At 41.0% G+C, this 22486-nt stretch overlaps 2 protein-coding genes across 5 annotated transcripts in view; one reads left to right on the top strand and one right to left on the bottom strand.

The window, feature by feature from the left end:
- The first annotated feature begins 357 nt into the window (after positions 1–357).
- Positions 358–16493, top strand: rgma (repulsive guidance molecule BMP co-receptor a). Its single transcript, XM_061773295.1, has 4 exons — positions 358–837; positions 4052–4167; positions 8771–9288; positions 11893–16493. Exons 1-4 carry the CDS (start codon positions 824–826, stop codon positions 12544–12546), a joined length of 1302 nt encoding a protein of 433 aa, XP_061629279.1. The 5' UTR covers positions 358–823; the 3' UTR covers positions 12547–16493.
- Positions 16494–17699: 1206 nt separating this feature from the next.
- chd2 (chromodomain helicase DNA binding protein 2) overlaps positions 17700–22486 on the bottom strand; it is a 39565-nt gene continuing 34778 nt past the window's right edge. For all 4 annotated transcript variants that reach the window (XM_061773288.1, XM_061773290.1, XM_061773289.1 and 1 more), the window contains one exon: positions 17700–20589. In XM_061773288.1, coding sequence (XP_061629272.1) covers positions 20313–20589 — 277 coding nt within the window. In that variant the 3' untranslated portion in view covers positions 17700–20312. The remainder of the gene's footprint in view (positions 20590–22486) is intronic.

The following is a 22486-nucleotide window of genomic DNA, read 5'->3' as shown; positions in this document are numbered from 1 at the left end:
GAAGCCTATTTTTGAAGAATTGTTCACTATGTGCCAAACTGCTGCTTGCTTTGAAGTCAAAGCCAGAAATCAGCCAAACGATGGATCCTATCTTGAAAAACTTGGAAATCTGGCCACTCATATCTCAAGGCACCATACTGTAAACTGTCTCTGTTGAGGTTCAAAACTACTTTCTCGGGGCTGTTAGATTGTAGCACAAACAAACGAGGCTTAAAAGATGGAGCGCAATATACATCAAAGCTAATTAAAAATGATGCTGACAGTGTCTTTCGCTGTTGGTGCAACGTTGGGAAGTGGTGCGGACTTGAATGGTGCTTACTATTCAGAGTCTCTCCGATAGCAACTTCACAGCTGAGTCTCAGCGTCACGCAGAGCCGATCATTGTCTCCCTCACACTTTCTAACGAGCCATTTCACAACATCCACGCAGCGGACCTCGCCACGCAGCAGCAGCAGCAGCAGCAGCAGTCTTTCTCTCAAATTGAGTTTGTTTCTACACAATATCAGATCAAACGCGCAGATGTGGCCAGTTGTGGGACTTAATCTCACATTATGCCTCTTTATCGAGCGACTGGCGGTCGGTTGCAAGCGGCACAAGTGATTTGCGTCGGTTTGGATGAACCTCAACTCCGAGAAAGCACTTTATATTTACACGCTGGACGTCATGTGCACGTTGGCGGATTTTACGCGCAGAGAGCCGCCGAGTGCGTCTGATTTGGGATTACACTGACACTGGACGTGTTTATTTTTTTTTTTAAAAGAGAGGGACTTCCCAGACGGCGTCTGCGTCTGGTCCGCCGTCCTCCGGGTTCCTGCAGGACTCCATGCAGTCGCGAAGGTTGGTTCGTGCGTATTTTCACCTTTATTCTTTCTTTCTTGGAATTCATATACGTGCGTGTGCAAAATAAGCAATGTCATCGCAATCTAAAATATTGTAACTGTCGCTGTCGGGAAAGTCGATGCAAACCTGTGGAGCAGCGCTTTATTTCGCGACCATTTATCACGTCTAAAGCCAAATCAAGGGGAGCAGTGAAATCACCCACGACCCCCCAACTACACAATTTCATGTTCGTAAAACCCTGATAGCGTGACAGCTGCAATTAGCAACAACCGAGCTGTCCAATAAGGTTGCGGTCTAATGACAGGTTTGGCTGTCGTCGTAACGCCATGTGCGTTTGTGTGACGGTCTGAGGAGGTCCAGTTTATTTTACAAGCGCCATCTGTTGGAACAGGAGGATTAATCTTACTGGCACTACATGCTCAGGTTAATGTACATCATTTCGAGCTTCACGAGTAGGTGGACCCTGCCGTGGTAGTCAAATGCCTTAGCAGATTTCATCACAGATCTAAAGTTATGATGTTTTATTGTTATATACCGCTTATGCTGCCTCTGATGTGACATCATATGGATTCATCGACATACTGTATAGCGTTAGCCTAATGGCATAATTTCCAAAGTCGTTTTTGAAGGTTCCCGAAAACCAGAATAAACAATCAATATAAATCAATAAACAAGATGAGGCCTTGACTCAACCTTTGCGGATTACCATGACGTGGATGACTGGGAATTTACATTAACGTAAAGAAAAGACACAATTTTTTTAGCAAGCACATTGGTATTTTTGATTGATATTGTGACAGTAAATTAAAAAATGACAGGCAATTATGCTATATGCCTCACAATATGTACCACCCAGATGCTCATAAAAATGACAAATTAATGCTGTATCCAAGACTGGAGGTGTCATTTGGATTGGATCTCAAATATTACTTTCCCTCTCAATCAGTCAATGAAAAATACGCAAGGATTTTACATATTTGCATACTTGTGTCTAATGGCACTAAACCAGTATAAAGTCACATTCTCGTTCTGTCGTTTTAGATCCATATACGGCTTTTCAGATGGCATTCAACATCACAATGGCTATTGGATGCTTTCCTGTCAATCATCCAATCATAAAAGGTCGTAGATCAATGTATAGGGCTGTCTAACCAATTGTGCAGATTTATATATATGTCTACGGAATTTTCTGTCGATTTTCATTGTACCACATGGTAACAACAAATAAATGTATACGGCGTGTACCTTATAATTTTCTAATTAGAAATTAAGATCTTGAGGTCGTCCTAACGATTGCTTTGGTGAGAGTATTACTCAGAATGATTCTTATCCAAGCGTCAAGAGAAAGTCGGCGAAAAAATTGTCTTCATCTACAGGTCCAAACAATTCATCAAATTGGGCTACATTGCTGGAAATCACAGGGGTGGCCCCCCTCGTTGCAAACGTGTGAAGGCTCATCAGCCCTAGTTGGAAAAGATCAAATCCATCATACGTGAGAGGACTGCAAAGACAGCAATTCTTTGCTCTGTATGGAAAAACTACATCTGGCCACAACCTAGGTACACTTAAAATGACATGATTTGTACATGACAAAGAGACACAATCAGGATATTTTCCAGAGTTGGTGCATGCATATTAAAACCATGCATTACTGCATGGTCCCCTTCAATCTTATTATTATTGTATTATGTTTAAATTTAGGGTTTTTCCAAACTTAGACAATGTGGTTCCTCCATGGAGCACAAACTGAATCAAACCTATGATCTATTACCTTAACATCAACATGTACATAAACAGATAAAAACATTTTTGGGGTGAATTTGTACTGACGAAATTCATCCGCGACACATTTTAGGTCCCAATCCAACATTTGGGACACCCTGTTCTCATATGTTGAGAGCCTCCTGATTGTGTGTGTCGATTAGCCTGCGAAAAAACTGCTTCTTGTTTGTCATGTTTGGAGTTTTGTAGGAATGAGCCTCGTGGCTCGCTTTACAACAAACACAAACAAATAATTGGCAGTGACTCTTTTTTTTTAATTGTCATTTCTTCCATTGTGGTGAGACGTCAACTCTTTCATATTGGCTGCACGTAACGATGCTCTAGTCATTTACTATGAATGATTATAATTATGCTAGAAGCAAAACCTCATACAAAGCAGGTTCTGGTGGTTTTTGCATGGCTTTACTGCGAGTGATTTATTTATCAATGGTTATTTATATGGTACATTTTTATTAATATATGATCCACACACATATAGTGCAAGAAAATCAATAAAAGGGAAGTTTGCAATTTTCAAAACAAAAATCACTTTTTTTCAAACAGTCATTATGACTTGACAGTAGTACATGATATGATCAGTGAGAAAATGATATAACTCGAAATGTTATCCGTTTTAAGTTGTATTTTTTGAGGAGGCCATGGCGGTGTGCCCACGAGTGTGTGACAAATAACTGACATCTAATAAGTTTTTAAAACTGTCTTTCAACATTTTTTTACAATACATTATTATTATGGTGAAAAAATATAAATCAAAACGAGCCATTACAAGTACTAATGTTGGTATTTTTTATATGTCTTAAATACCAGTTTATTCTAGCTTTCTATCTCTGCCAATTTTTGCAATAAATTCCTACTACAGTGGGGCAAAACAAATATAAACCAAAAACAAAAAACAAATTAGATTTTACACGTTCTTTACTACGAGTATAGTTCCTCTATTTTCATCTTTGTACATGAATGTTTAAAATGTCTCCCTAATGATCAAACTTTTGGGATTTTCAACTATGTCGTCATACACAGACGTCTTAAATATAGTTTAAAGGTCAGTCTTGCTAGGATTGAGCTATTGAATTCATCGTGCTTTGTGACCGCTTCGGTGGCTCATCGTCGAACAAGTCTGCGCATTGAGGTGTAATATGAACCGTGTGGAGGTGGTGCGAACCGTGATTGGCTCGCCGGGTCTGCCCTCTCTCTCTCTCCCTCTACCCGGCTGGCGCACACACGTTTGCGGCTACCCCACGCTCCCTCAGGCGAAGGAACGAAATGACCTGCTCGCTGCCTTTTTAACCGCGGCTGGCTGGCTAGCTAGCTTTCGGTACACTTACCGGTGGGGAGGGGGAAGTGATGAGAGAGCACGGGGCCGACTTCAGACTCGTTTTCCGGGCTTTTTTTCTTAACTTGGCCCACGCCGTGTCGCCCCTTAAACCAGGCAGAGGAGTGAAGGGCGACCCCGAGCTGGATGGATGGTTATGGGGAAGAGAGCCAGACCCTCGGCGCTTGAAGTGTGCAGAGTCCTCGCTGTCTTCCTATCGCTCTTCCCTCCAGGTAAGAAGATACAGTACTTATTTCATTTCTTGTAAGTGATAAAACTTGCCGAATTAGCCACATTTTGACCAAACTGGGGCACCTTTCCCCCATTTTGTTGGCGATGTTGCGTTTGAACTGGGACTATTTGGCGCCGCCGAAAGTGTTGTAAATCGGCGCAAAAGTGTCGTAAAAACAAGCAAAATACTAACGAGTTATCAGGGTGTCCAAACTATGGCATGGGGACCATTTGCGGCCTGTCGTCCATTTTTTTAGGTGCCCGCAGCATAACAACAAAACTATGGAGTGTGGGTGTTGAAAAAGTGGGGGAGGCAGGGGGGTTGGAACTTGCAACACACATGATGAATACTAGTAGTATTACGACGACTACTACTACTACAAATAATAATTATCATTATTATTATTGTTATATATCGGTTGTATATAGAGCTTTTCTAAGTATGCAAAGAAACTATTTACAACTAAAATACTAACAGAATTTCTCTTTATAATGCCGCTTGAATAAAAATAATTCACTATATGCGGAATGTCACGTGACCGACCTGGAAAACAGGTTAGCGGACTTCCTGTGTATGCTGCGCTAACAAAAATGACTACATCTTGATGACATGATGGTTTGAAGCTGAACTTGCTAAAATTTTGTGTTCTTTATGGTTGATGTCTTTGGAAAAAAAACTTTTAAAAAATGTATTTGTTTTACTATATATATTATGATCGTGAAAAAAATCCCAAATGTCGGATAGTCATCTTGGTGACATCTTGTGTAAAACAAAAGACCTACGGGTGCTTTATTAGGGTTCTCCTGCTATAGGGTTCCGCCATTTAACCATGCCAGAGGGAAGTTCTTTCAGCTGTTTTGTCAAAGCGTTTGGCGGAAGTTGGTAGCAAATTCTGTTTCAGAAGCAAAAAAAGAAAAACAAACAAAATAAGTTTTCCTGCACTTTCTGCTGTGTCAAGGTCTGATTTGAGAATATAGCACATTGATGATTGTAATCCTCAAATAATAAATACTGTGTTAAACATTATCACCTTATTACGGACTGAAATGTTTTAGTTGGCGGATCGAGTCTAGTGGGATACAAGGCTGCGGGCCAGCACAAAATCATGAAAAAGCCCAAACTATAAATGCCTTATTTACCAGTAACAGAAAGCTGTGATGTATCATCCATCCATCCATCCATCCATCCATTTTCTGAGCCGCTTCTCCTCACTAGGGTTGCGGGCGTGCTGGAGCCTATCCCAGCTATCATCGGGCAGGAGGCGCGGTACACCCAGAACTGGTTGCCAGCCAATCGCAGGGCACATACAAACAAACAACCATTCGCACTCACATTCACACCTACGGGCAATTTAGAGTCTCCAATTCATGCATGTTTTTGGGATGTGGGAGGAAACCGGAGTGCCCGGAGAAAACCCACGCAGGCACGGGGAGAACATGCAAACTCCACACAGGCGGGACCGGGGATTGAACCCTGGTCTTCAGAACTGTGAGGCTGACACTCTAACCAGTCGTCCACCGTGCCGCCTGTGATGTATCAGTTTTTCAAAAATAACTATAACAAGTACCTTATTTTCACCACCATAAGGCGCACCGTATTAAAAGGCGCGGGGTCTATTTCTGTATTTAACACATACATAAGGTGCACCGTATTATTGGGCGCAGGCATGGTAAAACATACGCTAGCTTGAAACATACGGTAGCATGCATGCACGCTAAAAAAATGTTTTTTAAAAGGCAGCGGGAGCAAAACTGAGTTCTGTTGCAATTTTTCAACTCACGTTATTTTTTCATCAATCCTCATCCACAAATACATCTAAGTCCTCATGTTCTGTATCCGAAATGAACAGCTGGGCAAGTTCTCCATCAAACACGCCAGCTTCCCTCTCGTCATTGTCTGAGTCATTCTCGTTGCCGTGCGGCTCCTCAGAAATGCTGCCGGCTTTCACAAAAGCTCGAAGAACAGTGCAAGCAGACACGTTAGCCTAAGCATCCACAATCCATTCACAAATTGTGGTGTAACTCGCCCGGCACTGCCTCCTAGTCTTAGTAGAGCTGTGTTCGCCATCTGTCATCCATCGCTCCCACGCCGCTCGCAACTTCACTTTGAACACCCTGCTTACACCGATGTCCAGCGGTTGGAGTTCATTAATCCATTGCTCGAGTTGGTCTTCCAACTCCGGCCACCTCGCCTTGTTTCCGCGGAAATTCAGCTTAGTCTTCTTGACTTGGCGAAGCTCGTTTTCCTGCTTCCTCCACTTGCGAACCATGGATTCGTTGATCTTTAATTCTCTCGCGGCTGCTTGATTCCCATGTTCCTCCACGTAACTGATAGCTTGCAGTTTAAACTGTGCTTCGTAAGCGTGGGAAACTGTTTAAACTGCGGTCAGGACAGCCTCCACTCGTAAAGTAGCAGTCAAGCGAGCCGCCCCTAATTTTGTTCATACTAGGCATTACGGTAATAGGGCGCCAACTCGAGGCGAAAGCCACCTTCAAAATAAAAGCTTCCCAATAATACGGACGTCAGTGCTCTTCAGTTAACGAATGCAACCAGCAAAGTTCATTTGAATCTTGAAATTCACGCGCACCCTTCCGCCTTTACGTCCGCATGCTGTCCTCAGTCACGTTCGCCTTCCTCTATATAAGCAGCGTGTCTGCAGGAAATGGTCCAAGTCAGTCAAGCGGAGCGCTCATCACACAACAACATTTATAGATTTTGGAACTCGGTCCACACATAAGGCACGCTGCATTATAAGGCGCCCCATCCATTTTGGAGAAAATTTAAGACTTTTAAGTGCGCCTTATGGTCGTGAAAATACGGTATAATTGCTTGATAGATTGGTTTTAGCGTGTTTCATAAAGTCAAAGCATTTTTTACGTTTCTTCCGTATGCGGCCCTCGGAGGAAAAGGTTTGGACACCCCAACTAGCAAGAATCAATGGGTTTAGTGTGTTTCATAAAGTAACAGAATTTTTTACTTTTTTACGTACACGGTCCTCGGAGGAAAAAGTTTGGACACACTAGGAACAATCAACAGCGACAAATGGCGAGTCACTGGGTGTCAAATTGAGGGCGATCCGCACTTTTGACGTTTCAGGAGATATCGTTTTTTTAAAATGGAAAAACTGGCATTGTAAGTTATTACTGCAATAGTTTTGAGTCTTTATGATTGCCGTGTTGGATTTTTGTTAAGTCAGAAAGCAACGAGAAAATGCATTTGCTGCTTTGTTTTGTTAGGGCCATGGAGGCGTGCTTTTGGTTTTTAACAGTAGCTCATGGGATGTTAATACTTTTTTCCCCCTACATTTGCTCATACCAAAGAAGATGGCTGACTTGAGTTGTTTTTATTACTGTCTCCAAAAGTAATTCAAAAAGTGTGTGCGTGTGTGCACGAATTTGCGTGTGCATGTGTGTGTGTGTATGTGTATGTGGAGGGGGGGGGGTCAATCTGATACTTAAGTGAGCCTTTTTTAAGCCATTCCTTTATAGAGAAACATGGCACTGACTGGTTTAAAGTTACTGGTGCAGAAACTATGCTAATATAAGCACATTTATAACACCAATAAACAGAATGACAGCACTTGGACACTTTCACCCCACCTCATTCACTTGTGAATGTTTGCCAAACCCTTATCAGTTTCCCTCTTAAGTCACTCACCGTGCAACAACAAGGTGATAACGTGCTGATAGTTGAGATTAAGATTGTTTTATTTTCATGGTTAAAAGTGGGTCTTTATAGTAGGGGTGCAACTGATTATTTAAAAAAACGATTAATCTGACGATTCTTTTTGGATTAAAAACTTTTAAAAATTTGCATCCCTTTATTAAAAAACTTGACATTATTTCAAACTGACAGTTTAGAAAATGCACAAATATAAATTGATTATGATTCAGTTAGTGGTTTGATCCGTAACATCCGTCAGAAAATAGGCAAAAATGTTAATAAATGTTTCGATTTTGTAAAATGTAATGTCAGTCGAAAAGAAGATATGTCAGCTCAATTGAGATGGAATGTCCGTAATTTACTTTTCAACAGGTTAGTTGATTCAAAGATAGATGTGCTGGAAATTCAGACGTAGTTAACCATGATCTATGGGGGACTGGCTCAGTAATTGACTTTTCCGATGCTTGGATTAATGGCACGGATGTGCTTGTTTGATGCTGAAACGGATAACAATGTGTTTTTTACTGGCTGGCTAGTTATTATGTTTTGCTATATTACTCAAAGACAACTCAACCAAACATTTTATATATACCTTTTAGAAAATGTCTTCCACAAAAACAATAACGGACTTCTTTTCAGAAGTAGCTACTACGTCTTGCGATCTTCTCTTTACCAACTATTTACGACATCTCCTCGATTTATCCTCCACACTCGCAGGTGCCGTTGGATTAGTTTGGATTGTTTTCACGAAAATTGCAAAAACATGTACCTTTTGGGGTATATCTGGTGGTACTACACTAAACACAAGTTTTTGTAACTGTTTCACTTCTGCCACCTGCAAGTACCCCAGCGCCTATTCTTTACAAACGTTATGAAAAGGTCTATACTGTAAGACTATTTCAGTGAACATGTGCATCAGTTGTTTTGTCTTTCCCTAACAGTGAGTCTGCAGTGCAAGATCCTCAAGTGCAACTCTGAATTTTGGGCCTCCACGACCAACTCCGGGCCGGAGGAGGAGTTCTGCACGGCGCTGCGCGCGTACAACAGCTGCGTGCGGCGCACCGCTCGCACCTGCCGGGGCGATTTGGCGTACCACTCGGCCCAGCATGGCATCGAGGACCTCATGAGCCAGCACAACTGCTCCAAGGAGGGACCCACGTCGCAGCCACGCACCCGCAGCCCGCTTACCCCCGCGCCCCCGCCGCTGCCGCCCGACAGCCAAGAGCGCTCCGACGGCCCGGAGGTTTGCCACTACGAGCGTAGCTTCCCGCGCAACGCCGCGCAGCGCAACTTCACACACTGCGGCTTCTTCGGAGACCCCCACCTTAGAACCTTCGGGGATGACTTCCAGACGTGTAAGGTGGAGGGCGCCTGGCCGCTCATTCACAACAAATATCTGTCGGTCCAGGTGACCAACACCCCTGTGCTGCCTGGATCCTCAGCCACTGCCACCAGCAAGGTGAGCTGCGCTTCATTTATCCCACTTGGGGGCCGTTTTCGCTCTACAGTGGACCCCTGCACACTCGCAGTTCTGCACCCACAGATTCACCTTTTCACAGAATAAAAAAAAATAATAACAACAATAATCTCCATTTTTTTCATTTTTCTTTTCGTTTGTTCTTTTATGGCGGGGAACCAATCCCGAAAATCCCTATGGTGGCTTAAAAAAAATAATAATTTCAGTGCAATTATAATGGGCGTCAATTATCTGCGGCTTTTCGCTCTTTGTGGTCCAGCCCGGTTCCTATCCCATGCGAATAGCGGGGGTCCACTGTATTGGACCATTGACGAGTCTTTGAGAGTACACTGGTACCTTGACTCACGAGTCCCCAAATTACGAGACATTGTTTGGTCGTTTTCTGTGTTGTCATAAAAAAAATTCTTTATGAGCGAGCTTCAGATACACCGCTGCTCGACTGAAGAAGAAAAAAAAAAGAGACTCATAGTCAGCGAATGTACTTTCAGCCATTTACTGAACAGTCAAAAACACAAATATTATGATATACAAATACAATGAGAACATTCGCAAACATCCGCAGTAGGAAAAGATTCACGTCCAGGCACTCACAGAGATTAACCCATCACGTGCCTGATGCAACCAGTTATTTCTTTACATTCTTTGATTACATTTTATTGTTTTTATACAATAAAGTGCTATTTTTCTCTATCAAATATTGAAAAATCGCAGCGGTTTTTGGGGAGGCTGGAATGGATTCATGGGATTTCAATTAATTTCAGTGAAAAATATTGACTTATTACAAGTACATTTGAGTTACGATCTTGGTCGTGGAATGAATTGTACAGTGAACCCACATTCATTTTGTGGGATATATTTCAGACCCACCTGCGTATGTATTGTGTGTTCAATATGTGCCTTTAAGAGGCGGGTCCTGGTGGTGGGCTGTGTTGACAGCAGCTGAGCTTGTGTTTTACTGTTCTATCGTGTATTCGACTAACACCTAAAATGGCACAGCGGCTGTAGCTCTCCTTTCCGACATGCGAGGGCATTACAGTAATTAAGAAAAACCTGAAAAAGACCAATACAAACCTACAGATTTTCACAATATAGAGGGCATGTCTGCAATCGACAAGTAGATATACAGTCCACAAAAAGTGACCCTTATGAGGACAATCGCTTTATAAAAATGGATGGATGATGTACTGTATGTTAGAGTTCGTAAAAAAACAAAAACCAGTACAAAAAAAACTTCCTTAGATCTTTATGAGCCTTCTTAATTTGTGTGTTGTATTAAATATTTCAACGTTTTGACTTTTTTCCTTGGCATGAAGTCTATACTGAGCACAGAGTTTGCAGGCCAAGCTCAATCTTCTTTGTGTTCTTAATAATTTCCGCAGCGTTTAATAGCTGCATGAGAAATGACCCTCTGTAGAATTCCAGTGAGCTGGTAGAGATTCTCACAGTAATCATTGCCTGCTTTGTGTACTTTGCAGTTTATCATAACAGAACTTGTCCAATCATGTGTGCAGTGGAATAATTTTCACTAATCCAAAGTTTCTTAATGGCACTCTATTATGGATATTTAGGCTTCTCGTTTTAGCTTTTGAAGTCATTCAATTTTTTACTGTGCACTACTTGGAACCAAAGCAGAGACTTGAGTGTGGACAAATGGAAAACAAGGCAGCAAGCCAAAGGCACCTGTGCAAACAATCTGCTAAGAGATCAGCATTAGCTCAGCAATGTAACACACATAAAACCGTCTGGCTGGCTACATTGGAATAACAGTCATTTTCGCTGGTTTTCCTATTCAAATCTTCCATGTTTAACCAACTCATTCGATGCGGCGGTATCGCCGCTGTGTCAATGACTAGTCAGTGTCCCCGCGTCCACAATGCCGACCAGATCGGCTTCATTAGCTGCAGCGTACATACGGCTCAGCGCTGGCTCCGACGCCACTCCCCGGAGCATAGTTGGGGGGTTCACTGGCAGGTTTTTCAACCCTATGAATGGCTCGTCTTTGTGTCTACACACTGAGGCCTGATTTTTTACACACTGCTCAGACTACTGCTGGATTTGGTTTTGTTTATTTATATATATATATATATATATATATATTTTTTTTTTTTTTTTTTTTTTTGGAGGGCGTTTACCTTGGCCTCCCTCTCGCTCCCCCCCCATGTTGAGCCAGCTGAAATGTGACACTAAATCCAGTTGATGGTGGACTAGATGGCACAGAACCATTGGAGAAGTTTCCTTTCAGTGAGATATTCATGTTTACAGTTGAATCTCTCTCTATTTGGATTTAGAATCAAAAAGTAAAATTGTACAATGTTCTGAAAAAGTGCAAGAGCATTAAATAAAGAGCCACTGTGTATCAGAAGGTACTAAAGAATATTACAATACCAGTATGTTTTAAAAGTGCAAAATAATATCACGTTCCCATATTAAATAACAGTATAAAAACCTACTAGTTCTAAAATAAAAAGTGCATAATGGAAAGATTTAGATGCTCAACATGATATATGTTGAAGCATCGCGAGACTTTGACAGATCTCAGGAAATACCAGCGAGTAACCTTGCGTTTTTGTTCCTCGTCTTCTGCAGCTGACAATCATCTTCAAGAACTTCCAGGAGTGCGTGGACCAGAAGATGTATCACGCCGAGACGGACGAGCTCCCCGCCGCTTTCGCCGACGGCTCCAAGAACGGAGGCGAGCGCCACGGCGCTAACGCCCTGCGCGTGGTAGAGAAGGTGCCCGGCCAGCACGTGGAGATCCAGGCCCGCTACATCGGCACCACCGTGGTCGTCCGCCAGGTGGGCCGCTACTTGACGTTCGCCGTGCGCATGCCCGAGGAGGTGGTGCGCTCGGTGGAGGAGGACGACAACCAGGACTTGTATCTCTGTCTGCACGGCTGCCCCGCCAACCAGCGCATCGACTTCAAAAAGGTCCGGACCCACGCCGCCGGCGGGACCCACGGGTTCACCTACCGGTCGGCCAAGGCCAAGTGTAAGGAGCGTCTGCCCGTAGAGGATCTGTACTTCCAGTCGTGCGTCTTTGACCTCCTCTCGTCCGGGGACATCAACTTCACCATGGCCGCCTACTACGCCCTGGAGGACGTGAAGATGCTGCACTCCAATAGTAAGCGCTATCACATCTTCGAGAAGGATGCCTTCACCAGCCACGCCGCAACGCACGCACGCTTCCTCAACCTCTTCGCCACCCTCTTGTGCTGCACACTTGCTCTACAGCCACTTTAACACTGACCGCTTTAGAGGCCTCGTGTCGTTTGGAAGCTTGCGAAAGGGGGTGGCCACATTTCTGGCAAGTTTTCATGGGAATTTAAGATGGGGAATTGTGGAAATATTCCAAATTGGAAACGTTCTATGGGAATTGATGTCCCTGCAAAATACATAGCTCTCCTTTCCCACATGCAAGGGCATGAACAGTACCTTAATTACTCATGTTTTTCACTTAACTCTAGCGGCAGCGTATTTGCTCGTACCTCAAATTTTGGCTCGTAACACGATGCAAAAATTCGAGCAACGACTCATAACTAAAAAAAAAACTTGTAAGTTGGGGCATGCGTACTTCAAGAGACTTCCGTATTTGCATGGAATCTGGTTGTTTTAGTCAGTATTATACTATAATATGGGGACGGGCGAGTATTGGTATCAGCGGTATCGGGTACTTGTGAAGCCTGCCAGTACCAGCCACTAATACTTAAGGCAAAAAAATTTGAGATGGTTTAAGTCCTCCCCGCCAGTACTTGGCGCTACATTGCAGCGGTTTGACACCTGGGCTTAATATCATGAGAAAAAAGAGAGAAAAGTCTAGTCTTTGTTCACAATTATCTGTAATTCTGTTAATTGAAATGTTATGTGTCAAAAGTACTAATGGTATCAGTACTCGGTATCGGTGCATACTCGAGTGAATACTCGCACTGGTATCAGTCTGAAAAAGAATGGTATCGAACGTCCCTATTAAAATATTATTTTCCCTGAGCCAACCTTAAATGTGGCAAAATCCTCATTTATTGCCATAAATTCTCATGAATCGCCGTGGAAAGTTTCAAATTTTGAGGATTCCTGGATTTTTGCAACGCTAGTTGTATGCTCACGTTTTCCTCACGGGGACCTGGGAAAGTCCACCTGCGATTACGTTCACTGGACTGTGTGGGACGTTAAATGGTTTCCTGGGTGATCCTCCATGGAAGCCAAGCCAGGGAAGCCCGAAAAAGGACAACATGGGAGCTCAAAGTTATTTTTGTCACAGGCCACATTGTGGTTACGATTTGCCTCAGAGGGCCCTAACCCTTATGACTGTGAAACCATCGAAATGTTTTGTCATATTACATATCCCAAATTCCCCCTGAATTTGTTTTGTAATATGCTGTAGGTATTTCTGGGACGTTTCAGGAATATTTCCATGGAAACGTTTCCAACGTTGAAAGCTGCCTAATTTTGCAACCAATTTTTTCACACATGCCACACCTGGTAAAGAAGGCACCTAATTTGATAGATGTAACATTTATTTGTGGCGGGGCTGAATGGAGGTCACTATTTGAGGAAATACGGCGCACGTAGCATAATAACTCACACGGAAGTGATTTGAGGACTTGAGTCATTGCCAAAGAAACAAGCCTCTGTGCCAACATCTTTGGGAATGTACGTATAATATTGAGAGCGACACTTTACAAGCAGCATTTAGTCCCGATTTCAACCTGAGCTCTCTGGTGTTCTCTTATTAGTCTTGGTTTGATTTTAACACTGAAGTATTTGTCACTGCTTCCCCTTTTTTAATTTTATTTTTATTTTTGGGTGCTTTGACGACAGCAGCGACGGGATTTAAGTGATTGTAATGTGGAATCTCTGTGGAAGTATATCTGGGCCTTTGGAAATTGAATTGGGATTTCTCATTTTTATTTTTTAACCATCAAATTTCTAATAGGCGGCACGGTGGACGACGGGTTAGAGCGTCAGCCTCACAGTTCTGAGGTGTGGGGTTCAATCCTCGTCCCCGCCTGTGTGGAGTTTGCATGTTCTCCCCGTGCCTGCGTGGGTTTTCTCCGGGCACTCTGGTTTCCTCCCACATCCCAAAAACATGCATGGTAAGTTAATTGACAACTCTAAATTGCCCGTAGGTGTGCATTGAGTGTGAATGGTTGTTTGTTTGTATGTGCCCTGCGATTGGCTGGCAACCAGTTCAGGGTGTACCCCACCTCCTGCCCAATGATGGCTTGGATAGGCTCCAGCATGCCCGCGACCCAAGTGAGGAGAAGCGGCTCAGAAAATGGATGGATGGATGGAAATTTATAATACGGTGGACGACTGCCTCACAGTTCTGAGGAGCAGGGTTCAATCCCCGGCCCCGCCTGTGTGGAATTTGCATGTTCTCCCCGTGTCTGCATGGGTTTTCTCCGGGCACGGCAGTTTCCTCCCACATCCCCAAAACATGCATGGTAGGTTAATTGACGACTCTAAATTGCCCGTAGGTGTGAATGTGAGTGTGAATGGTTGGTTGTTTGTATGTGCCCTGCGATTGGCTGGCAACCAGTTCAGGGTGTACCCCGCCTCCTGCCCGATGATAGCTGGGATAGGCTGCAGCACGCCCGCGACCCTAGTGAGGAGAAGCGGCTCAGAAAATGGATGGATGAAATTTCTAATACTTTTTTTTTTTACCATCAAAAGATTCTGTGTCAAAAAGTCAACATCTAAAAATCAAATTAACGGGGACATATTTTGCCAAACCAACTTTTTCTAGTATTTGGGATGCAATATTGTCTCTGTGGCGCCTCAGTAAACGTGAAATATGAATTAAAATCCTCCACGCATTCTTGAGTTCCAGAGAGGCCTGAAATCAGGTCATTCGAATTTGTCAAGCTCATCTACGTCACTAGCGAAGATCTCCGCCTTCCCAATACACTCCCGGGCCACACGTGTCCTCTCACAAGTGGGTCTTCTCCATGGAGGCAACCAATCAGAGGAAAGGGGGCGGTCTTAGCCAAATATGGACAAAGCTGATACAAAACTGGGTCAAACAGAAGTAGCTGTCAGAGGGCCCTTTTCTGGACACTCATATGTGTTTTTTTAAATGAAATTGACACTTTTCATACTAAGTCCATGTTAGAGAATCACTCTATGGAGGTCTAAATCGGCAAAATACGGGACCTTTACAACTCCGATGGTTCGGATGTATCGTGATATTTTTGTTGCATTTGAATTTCTAACTGAATTTTTTTTACCATCGAATTTATATTACTGATTTTTTTACCATTTTACCATTTTAAAAAAAAACTGTCTAAAAAAAAAAATCATTATTAAAATTTAAATGTCACTTGTATATTCTGTAGGTATTATGTAACCTGAGTTTGAATTTTTAACAATGATTTTTGCCATAAATTTCAAAGTGAAATTCAATGTAAAAAAAAAATAATTTAAATCTATGGCTGAAACTCAGTAATCTCAAAATATAATAAGATATGTCATGTGAGTTATAAATAGATTTTTTTGAACACTCAATCTTTTGATGGCAAACATTTTTTTAGTAATTTGACGGTAAAAAGAAAATCTGTTAGAAATTAATACTAGGATGGCACAAAAATACCACAAAATACAATATATGTGCGCCATTGAATTTTCTTTTGAATTTTTGTCATTTAATTTTTCACACTGAATATTTTGATGGTAAGAAAAAGAAATTTAATGTTGAAAAAAAATATCGCTGTCAGAAATTCAAATTAAAACTCATATGGCCCAGATATATTTCCATAAATCTTGTTTGTAGATGTGATTTGTATTGTGACTTTTATAGTGGCTGATGTGAGATTGTACATACAGTGTGTTTGTTTGTGTGTGGGTGTGCGCAAGTTGTGTTTATTCGACTATTAACTGTGAATGTGAAATAATAATTTTTTTTTTTTGCATAGACATGAACAATGCACAACACAATATTTTCCTTTTGTGTTTTGCGCTGCTCATGCTTGCCAATGAAATGCACTTTATGTTTTTATCCAGCTTTTGTGTTGTTGATGTGTCGTTGTTTGGAATTCAAAAGGAATAAATAATAATAATAGTAAAACAGCTGGGAAATTCCCGAATAGATCAACCTGTATGTTTAAAAAAAAAGAAGAAAATGTGGTGCTACACCCACCAGCTGTTTATAATGTCAATTATTTATTGAATAAAAGAAAATGTCTTGTTAGTGACGCGTGGTCTTGTCTCTTTGTGCTGCCTTTGCATGTATATTATGGTAGTCTTCTACTGCCCCCTACTGGATTTTAGGAGACACTGAAAGGCTTGGGGTGGTCTTAAAGACTATTTCCTCTCAGTATTAATTTTTAATCTTGAATTGCACATTTTAAATATTCAAGGTAAGGAACGTGAACGTTATGTACATTTTGAGATTTCAGAGTTGAATAAATGACATTTAAAGTCGACAGGACGATAGTTGAAAATCTTCGTCATCAGGTCATGAGATTTAAAGTGGTCACGATGAAATTTTGAAAAAAAAAAAAGATTTAAAGTCAACAAATGACGTACGGCGATCACGTGGGACTCTGTTGCTATGCCAGGATACGCTGTCGTCAAATGTTGATTTTAAATTTCATCATGATGACTATAATTTCTTCACAATGGCTTTAAATCGCGTCCTGTCGCCTTTTTATTTTTGTAAGTCTACGTTTTAAAAAATAGGTTTTATTGCCAAAAGTGTTTTTAATACTGTTGTAAGCCATTAACATTGTGGTACCTCGACTTCCGAGATTTTAAGGACACGAGTCGTCGAAAATTTGAGATGCGAGATGTGCTGCAATGGTGGCAGTAAACTAAACTCACTTCACAACAAGCATAATTTTGGCAGATAGAATTAACGAATAGTTCTTCAAAAGAGGCTTCAAGCTGTTTAATGCCGCTCCCAGTAGAAGTTTACTCTCAAACGAAACATAAAACAAGGAGAATTACACTTAAGCTTCTTCTAAAACAACCACATAACTTTGCCTTGGGAAAGTCTGCTAGCGTAATGCTAACACACGATGCAAAAATGCTATAAATGGGCTAACATCTAACACTCACTAACATCAATGGTGCAGTAGTTAAACACTAAGTGGAGACAGACAATATAATACTTACAGGCATATATTCATATTTTGCGAAGAACGACTAATTACTGTGGCCGATATACTGAGGAGTTTTGACCGCCTTCGTCGTTTACATGGGTGTATGTTACACTGCCCCCTGGTGGCCGAGGCACACACACTAGAAGTAGCAGTAAACTGTGAATTCTTTACATGCTATTGTTAGAGTATTACTGTATGTTTTCTATGATGATGATTGCAGAGTGCTATTTCATATTAAAAACATTACTAAAACGTTGTTGGTACTTTTTGGAGGTTGAAAATAATGGAGTAATGGCATTTCCATTCATTTCATTTTCAGAATCATCTTTATTTGAAAAGTCATTGTGTAATCACAACAAGTGGACTCAAACTCAAGTCCTTTTTTTGTGTAACAAACTTTATTACATATGTCCAAACATATGTACAAGAAGAACATTTCTCATTAAGAGTGGTTGTTGTCACAAATATAAATTATTTTAGACTTGAGAACGTATCATACAAGGACTGGAGCTTGCTTGACGTGGTGGAGGAGGAAGAGGAGGAGAAAACACTTGTTCTTTGTATTTCTACCACGCATAATACTTGATTAACGCTGAGATAAATGGTCCCTTCAACAGTTGCCACGTAATTGAGCCGTTCTATACTGTCTTTAAAAAGTGACTGTTGTAATTAATACACGTTTCTTATATATTAGGAGCATTTATGGTGGATTTTTTTTTTCTAACAGTGCAAAGACCCACTTGAAAATACTTTGTTTTCAGGGTTTTCAAAAACTCATCAGGTATTTTCATCTTGGTGAAAATTTACAGATTAATATTTATACTAATATTTCAAAAAATTCAGTCCCCATGAAATTTGCTAGGCATGTCTGCCATGAGCACACCCACAAAAAAGTCAAAAGACACAGGAAGTCACCTATCTTAGGATCACCTTCGCAGATCAAACTCATTCTAGGGTTCTTGCCACCAAATTCGAATAGGGATGCTTAATTTTCAGCATTGGAAACTTTCCGTGGATATTTAGGGGAACAAACCAAAAATTCACAAAGCTTAATATGAAACTTAAAATATAGTTAATCAGCATAATGGGATTTTGTTGGTATTTTTGAATGGAGGGGGTTGCATTTTTGTTAATTTTTGGATGGATTGGATTTGATTTGTTCTTTAACGAAAGAACTGATTGTTCAATAAGACATTTAAAACTTGACAAAGTTGTACTTACAAATAAATCTGTTGAAATGTCATGCTTGTTAATTGTATTAGTTTTGCATGGCTGTCTTCTTATGACAAAACAATGTCTAGGGTTATTATGTCCCAAAATTTCCAGCTTAACTTCGCATGTACATTTTCCACTCCTTTTGCAACCCTAAATTTGAACCATGAACCTGTCCCTGATGAGCATGCCGCCAGGCCGGGTCAAACGCACCATATATTCCGGATCACCCTTGATATAAATACTAATCGGCAAGCCTCCCTCACACAGCCGTGTGCACAGATGACTACTACTATAATATACCACACACAAAGAAGGCACAAACAAGATAAACGCGAAAAAAGGGAAACACAAAAGGGAGGGGCACATTTGGCACTGGGAGTAAATGTCCTTAAAATGATGCTGATAGTCCATGAAGCACACACAATTACACATTAAATCATTAATAGTGAAAGGGTCATCCTAGTGTTGCAATAAATACTGCTTCTTCCATTTCTTTTTCACGAGAGGGGGCGGGGCGTTCCTCAGTAGTTTGGACAAAAACATTTTTCTTAGGAGTCCCAACCGCTGTGAGAAATTAGCTACTTAATTGGTACGAAAATTATACTTGAGTTACTACAAATAATGCATCTTGGTTCATCTAGCTATACCAGTGATGTATAGTGACAAGCAAAACAATGCAATGCGCTTCCATGAGATGGCAGAAGGTACAATGAACCCGTGTTTTACCATTCATACAACAGAATCACAGCTTTGTGTTCAACTAAACGAACCCAAAAAGTACATTTGTGAGGATATTGAGACAAGATCATCATCATTATTATTTCAGTACTTTTTGTGATATTTGTGTTTGTTGTTGTGCCTTTCGGAGATTTTTCTAATATACACTGCCCTGGAGTAAATGCAGTGGAGTCATTTACTGTTCTGTGATTGCAGGCTTGGTCACCATTTTTCAACAAATGCCAGGGTTGGAAATTTCCATTTTTGGGAACTTTCCATGGGAATCAGGTGTTTTAAACTGAATAACAGGCTATTTTGCATGTTTTGGTACAGGAGATGGATTAATGATTTAGTTGTTGACAGAAAACAAAAATATCAAACGGCAGCATGCGCCCCCCCCTACCACCCACCCCCCCACGCTGACACTGAGTCTGGAAACCTTTCAGGGAAATTTCAGAGAATTTAAGAGAATTACAGTGGATCCCAGTGATAGCGAAAATCTGCAGATCATTGACGGCCATTATAATTGTATTGGGGAAGAAAAAAAAAAAGAAAGTTATTAAATAAGTGGGGATAAACCACCAATAATCATTTTTGGGGGTTCACCATTTTAACTTCCCATGGAATTTACCGACAATTTTCTCTAACAAGTGCTGCAAAAAACAAAGGTGCACGCAATGACACATTCTTTCGTACTCACATTGTCCGATGACATTTAAAGCTAAACACGCAGAAATTAACAAAAATGCTCCTTGTTGTGGTTTAAAAAAACAAAACAAACAACAACAAAAAAAAAACATCAGGCACTTTAAGGTCAGTCAAGTGTTCACTGTGTCCTAAATTCACCCTTAGAAAGTAGTCCATGGGACTAAGAATCCATTCCACAGCATCCAGTTTTCGTTGAGGATGGTTGTCGTGTGTCTTTGAAGGAAACACTGTCCGCTTGCCCTCAGCTTATGACTGGTCCGGTCCAAAAGTTTATGACTTCCTGTTGTTCCAGGCGGGTTCGGCCGGTGCGTTGGGGTTCGGCGGTGACGACAGAGAGTCTTGTGGCGACTTCTGACACTGCAGGGAGCGTGGGTCCGGCGGCGGGGGTTTGTCCAGGTAGAAGTGTCTGCCGTAGTGGTCTTGGCTTGGCGGAGCGCCAGGCCGGTGGTCTGGCATCCGGCGGAAGTCCTGAGAGGGGCCGTCGCGTCCCTGGTGGTGGTAATTGGAGTGGAAGTCGTCTGGACGCCTTCTTTTGGGGTCCTGGTGCCTGGAGACAAAATGGACCCAGGTAAGTTCACGTTGCACCTGAAGCTAATAATCTAATGATTTGTCAAATTGTGGTACATCCTCTACTGGTACACAAAAGAATCACTGAACTAAATGTTCAAACTGTGTATAATGTTATAGTGGCTTAAACTTCTTATATATATATATATATATATAATATATATATATATATATATATATATAATATATATATATAATATATATATAATATATATATATATATAATATATATAATATATATATATAATATATATATATTATATATATTATATATATATATATATATATATATATATATAAATCCAGTACAGTACATTTGTTAAGTACAGTTCAGTTGTATTTAACTTAATTTGCAATCCATTAGCATTGAAGCTTTTAGGACTTTGTTTTCAAACATTTAGGTACATTTCTTATTTAACTTTTGTGCAATACATATTAAAAGAATAATTCTTTAAGTACAGTTTTTTATTTTCCTATACTATTATATATTTAAGTTGAGTTGAGAGTTTCAAACTGTGTGTTACAGAGGTTTATATTATATTTTATAGAATTTAGTAGATTGCACATAAAAGTTCAACAAAAATTGCATCTAAATATATGCTTACAAACAAACAGTTCTTAAAGATTAAATGCAAACGTATTGGACTTAAAAGTTAAATACAACTGAACTGTACTCAGAGTGATTCTTTCACATACCACTACAGGGAGCCCACGTACCACACTTCACAGAATCACTGTGATAAAAGATTACTTAGACTTAGTGTACTTACTTGCAGTGGTAAGAACTAATGACATACAAGTAATTCATTACTGTACTTCAGTAGATTCCAATATTACGCACAGTGTCAATGTTGAAACTGTGTATGTTACAGTGGCTTCCATCCATCCATCCATCCATTTTCTGAGCCGCTTATCCTCACAAGGGTTGCAGGCGTGCTGGAGCCTATCCCTGATATCTTCGGGCAGGTGGCGGGGTACACCCTGAACTGGTTGCCAGCCAATCGCAGGGCACATACAAACAAACAACCAATCGCACTCACATTCACACCTACGGGCAATTTAGAGTCTTCAATCAACCTAGAACGCATGTTTTTGAGATGTGGGAGGAAACTGGAGTGCCCGGAGAAAACCCACGCAGGCACGAGGAGAACATGCAAACTCCACACAGGCGGGGCCGGGATTTGAACCCCAGCTCTCAGAACTGTGAGGCAGACGTTCTAACCAGTCACCCACCATGCCGCGTTGCAGTGGGTTACAATATTAAATATAATTTTTAGGAATAAAACCTCTGTCATTTTTTTATTTGTCAAGTGGTACCACTGTAAGAGACTTGTAATAATACGTAAAGGTCCTCTTCCATCAGAATCCATTTGTTTCTACAGTTTAACATAGGTCAAAATGGCTGTGACATATTTTAAGTTTCTATCCATCAACAGTGGTTTCGCAAAGTATTCAGAACCCTTAAATCGTTCACTCTTTGTTATATTGCAGCCATTTGCTAAAATAATTTAAATTCATTTTTTCCTCATTAATGTACACACAGCACCCCATATTGACAGAAAAAAAATTAATTGTTGACATTTTTGCAGATTTATCAAAAAAGAAAACCTGAAATATCACACAGCCATATGTATTCAGACCCTTTGCTGTGACACTCATTTAACTTGGGTGCTGTCCATTTCTTCTGATCATCCTTAAGATGGTACTACACCTTCATTGGAGTCCAGCTGTGTTAGATTATAGTGATTGGACTTGATTAGGAAAGCCACACACCTGTCTATGTAAGACCTTACAGCTCACAGTGCATGTCAGAGCAAATGAGAATCATGAGGTCAAACGAACTGCCTGAAGAGCTCAGACAGAAATGTGGAAAGGGG

This window comes from Phyllopteryx taeniolatus, chromosome 5, assembly GCF_024500385.1.
Source record: "Phyllopteryx taeniolatus isolate TA_2022b chromosome 5, UOR_Ptae_1.2, whole genome shotgun sequence".
In the NCBI taxonomy this organism is placed as follows: Eukaryota; Metazoa; Chordata; class Actinopteri; order Syngnathiformes; family Syngnathidae; genus Phyllopteryx; species Phyllopteryx taeniolatus.
This window is presented reverse-complemented; position numbering and strand designations above follow the sequence as displayed.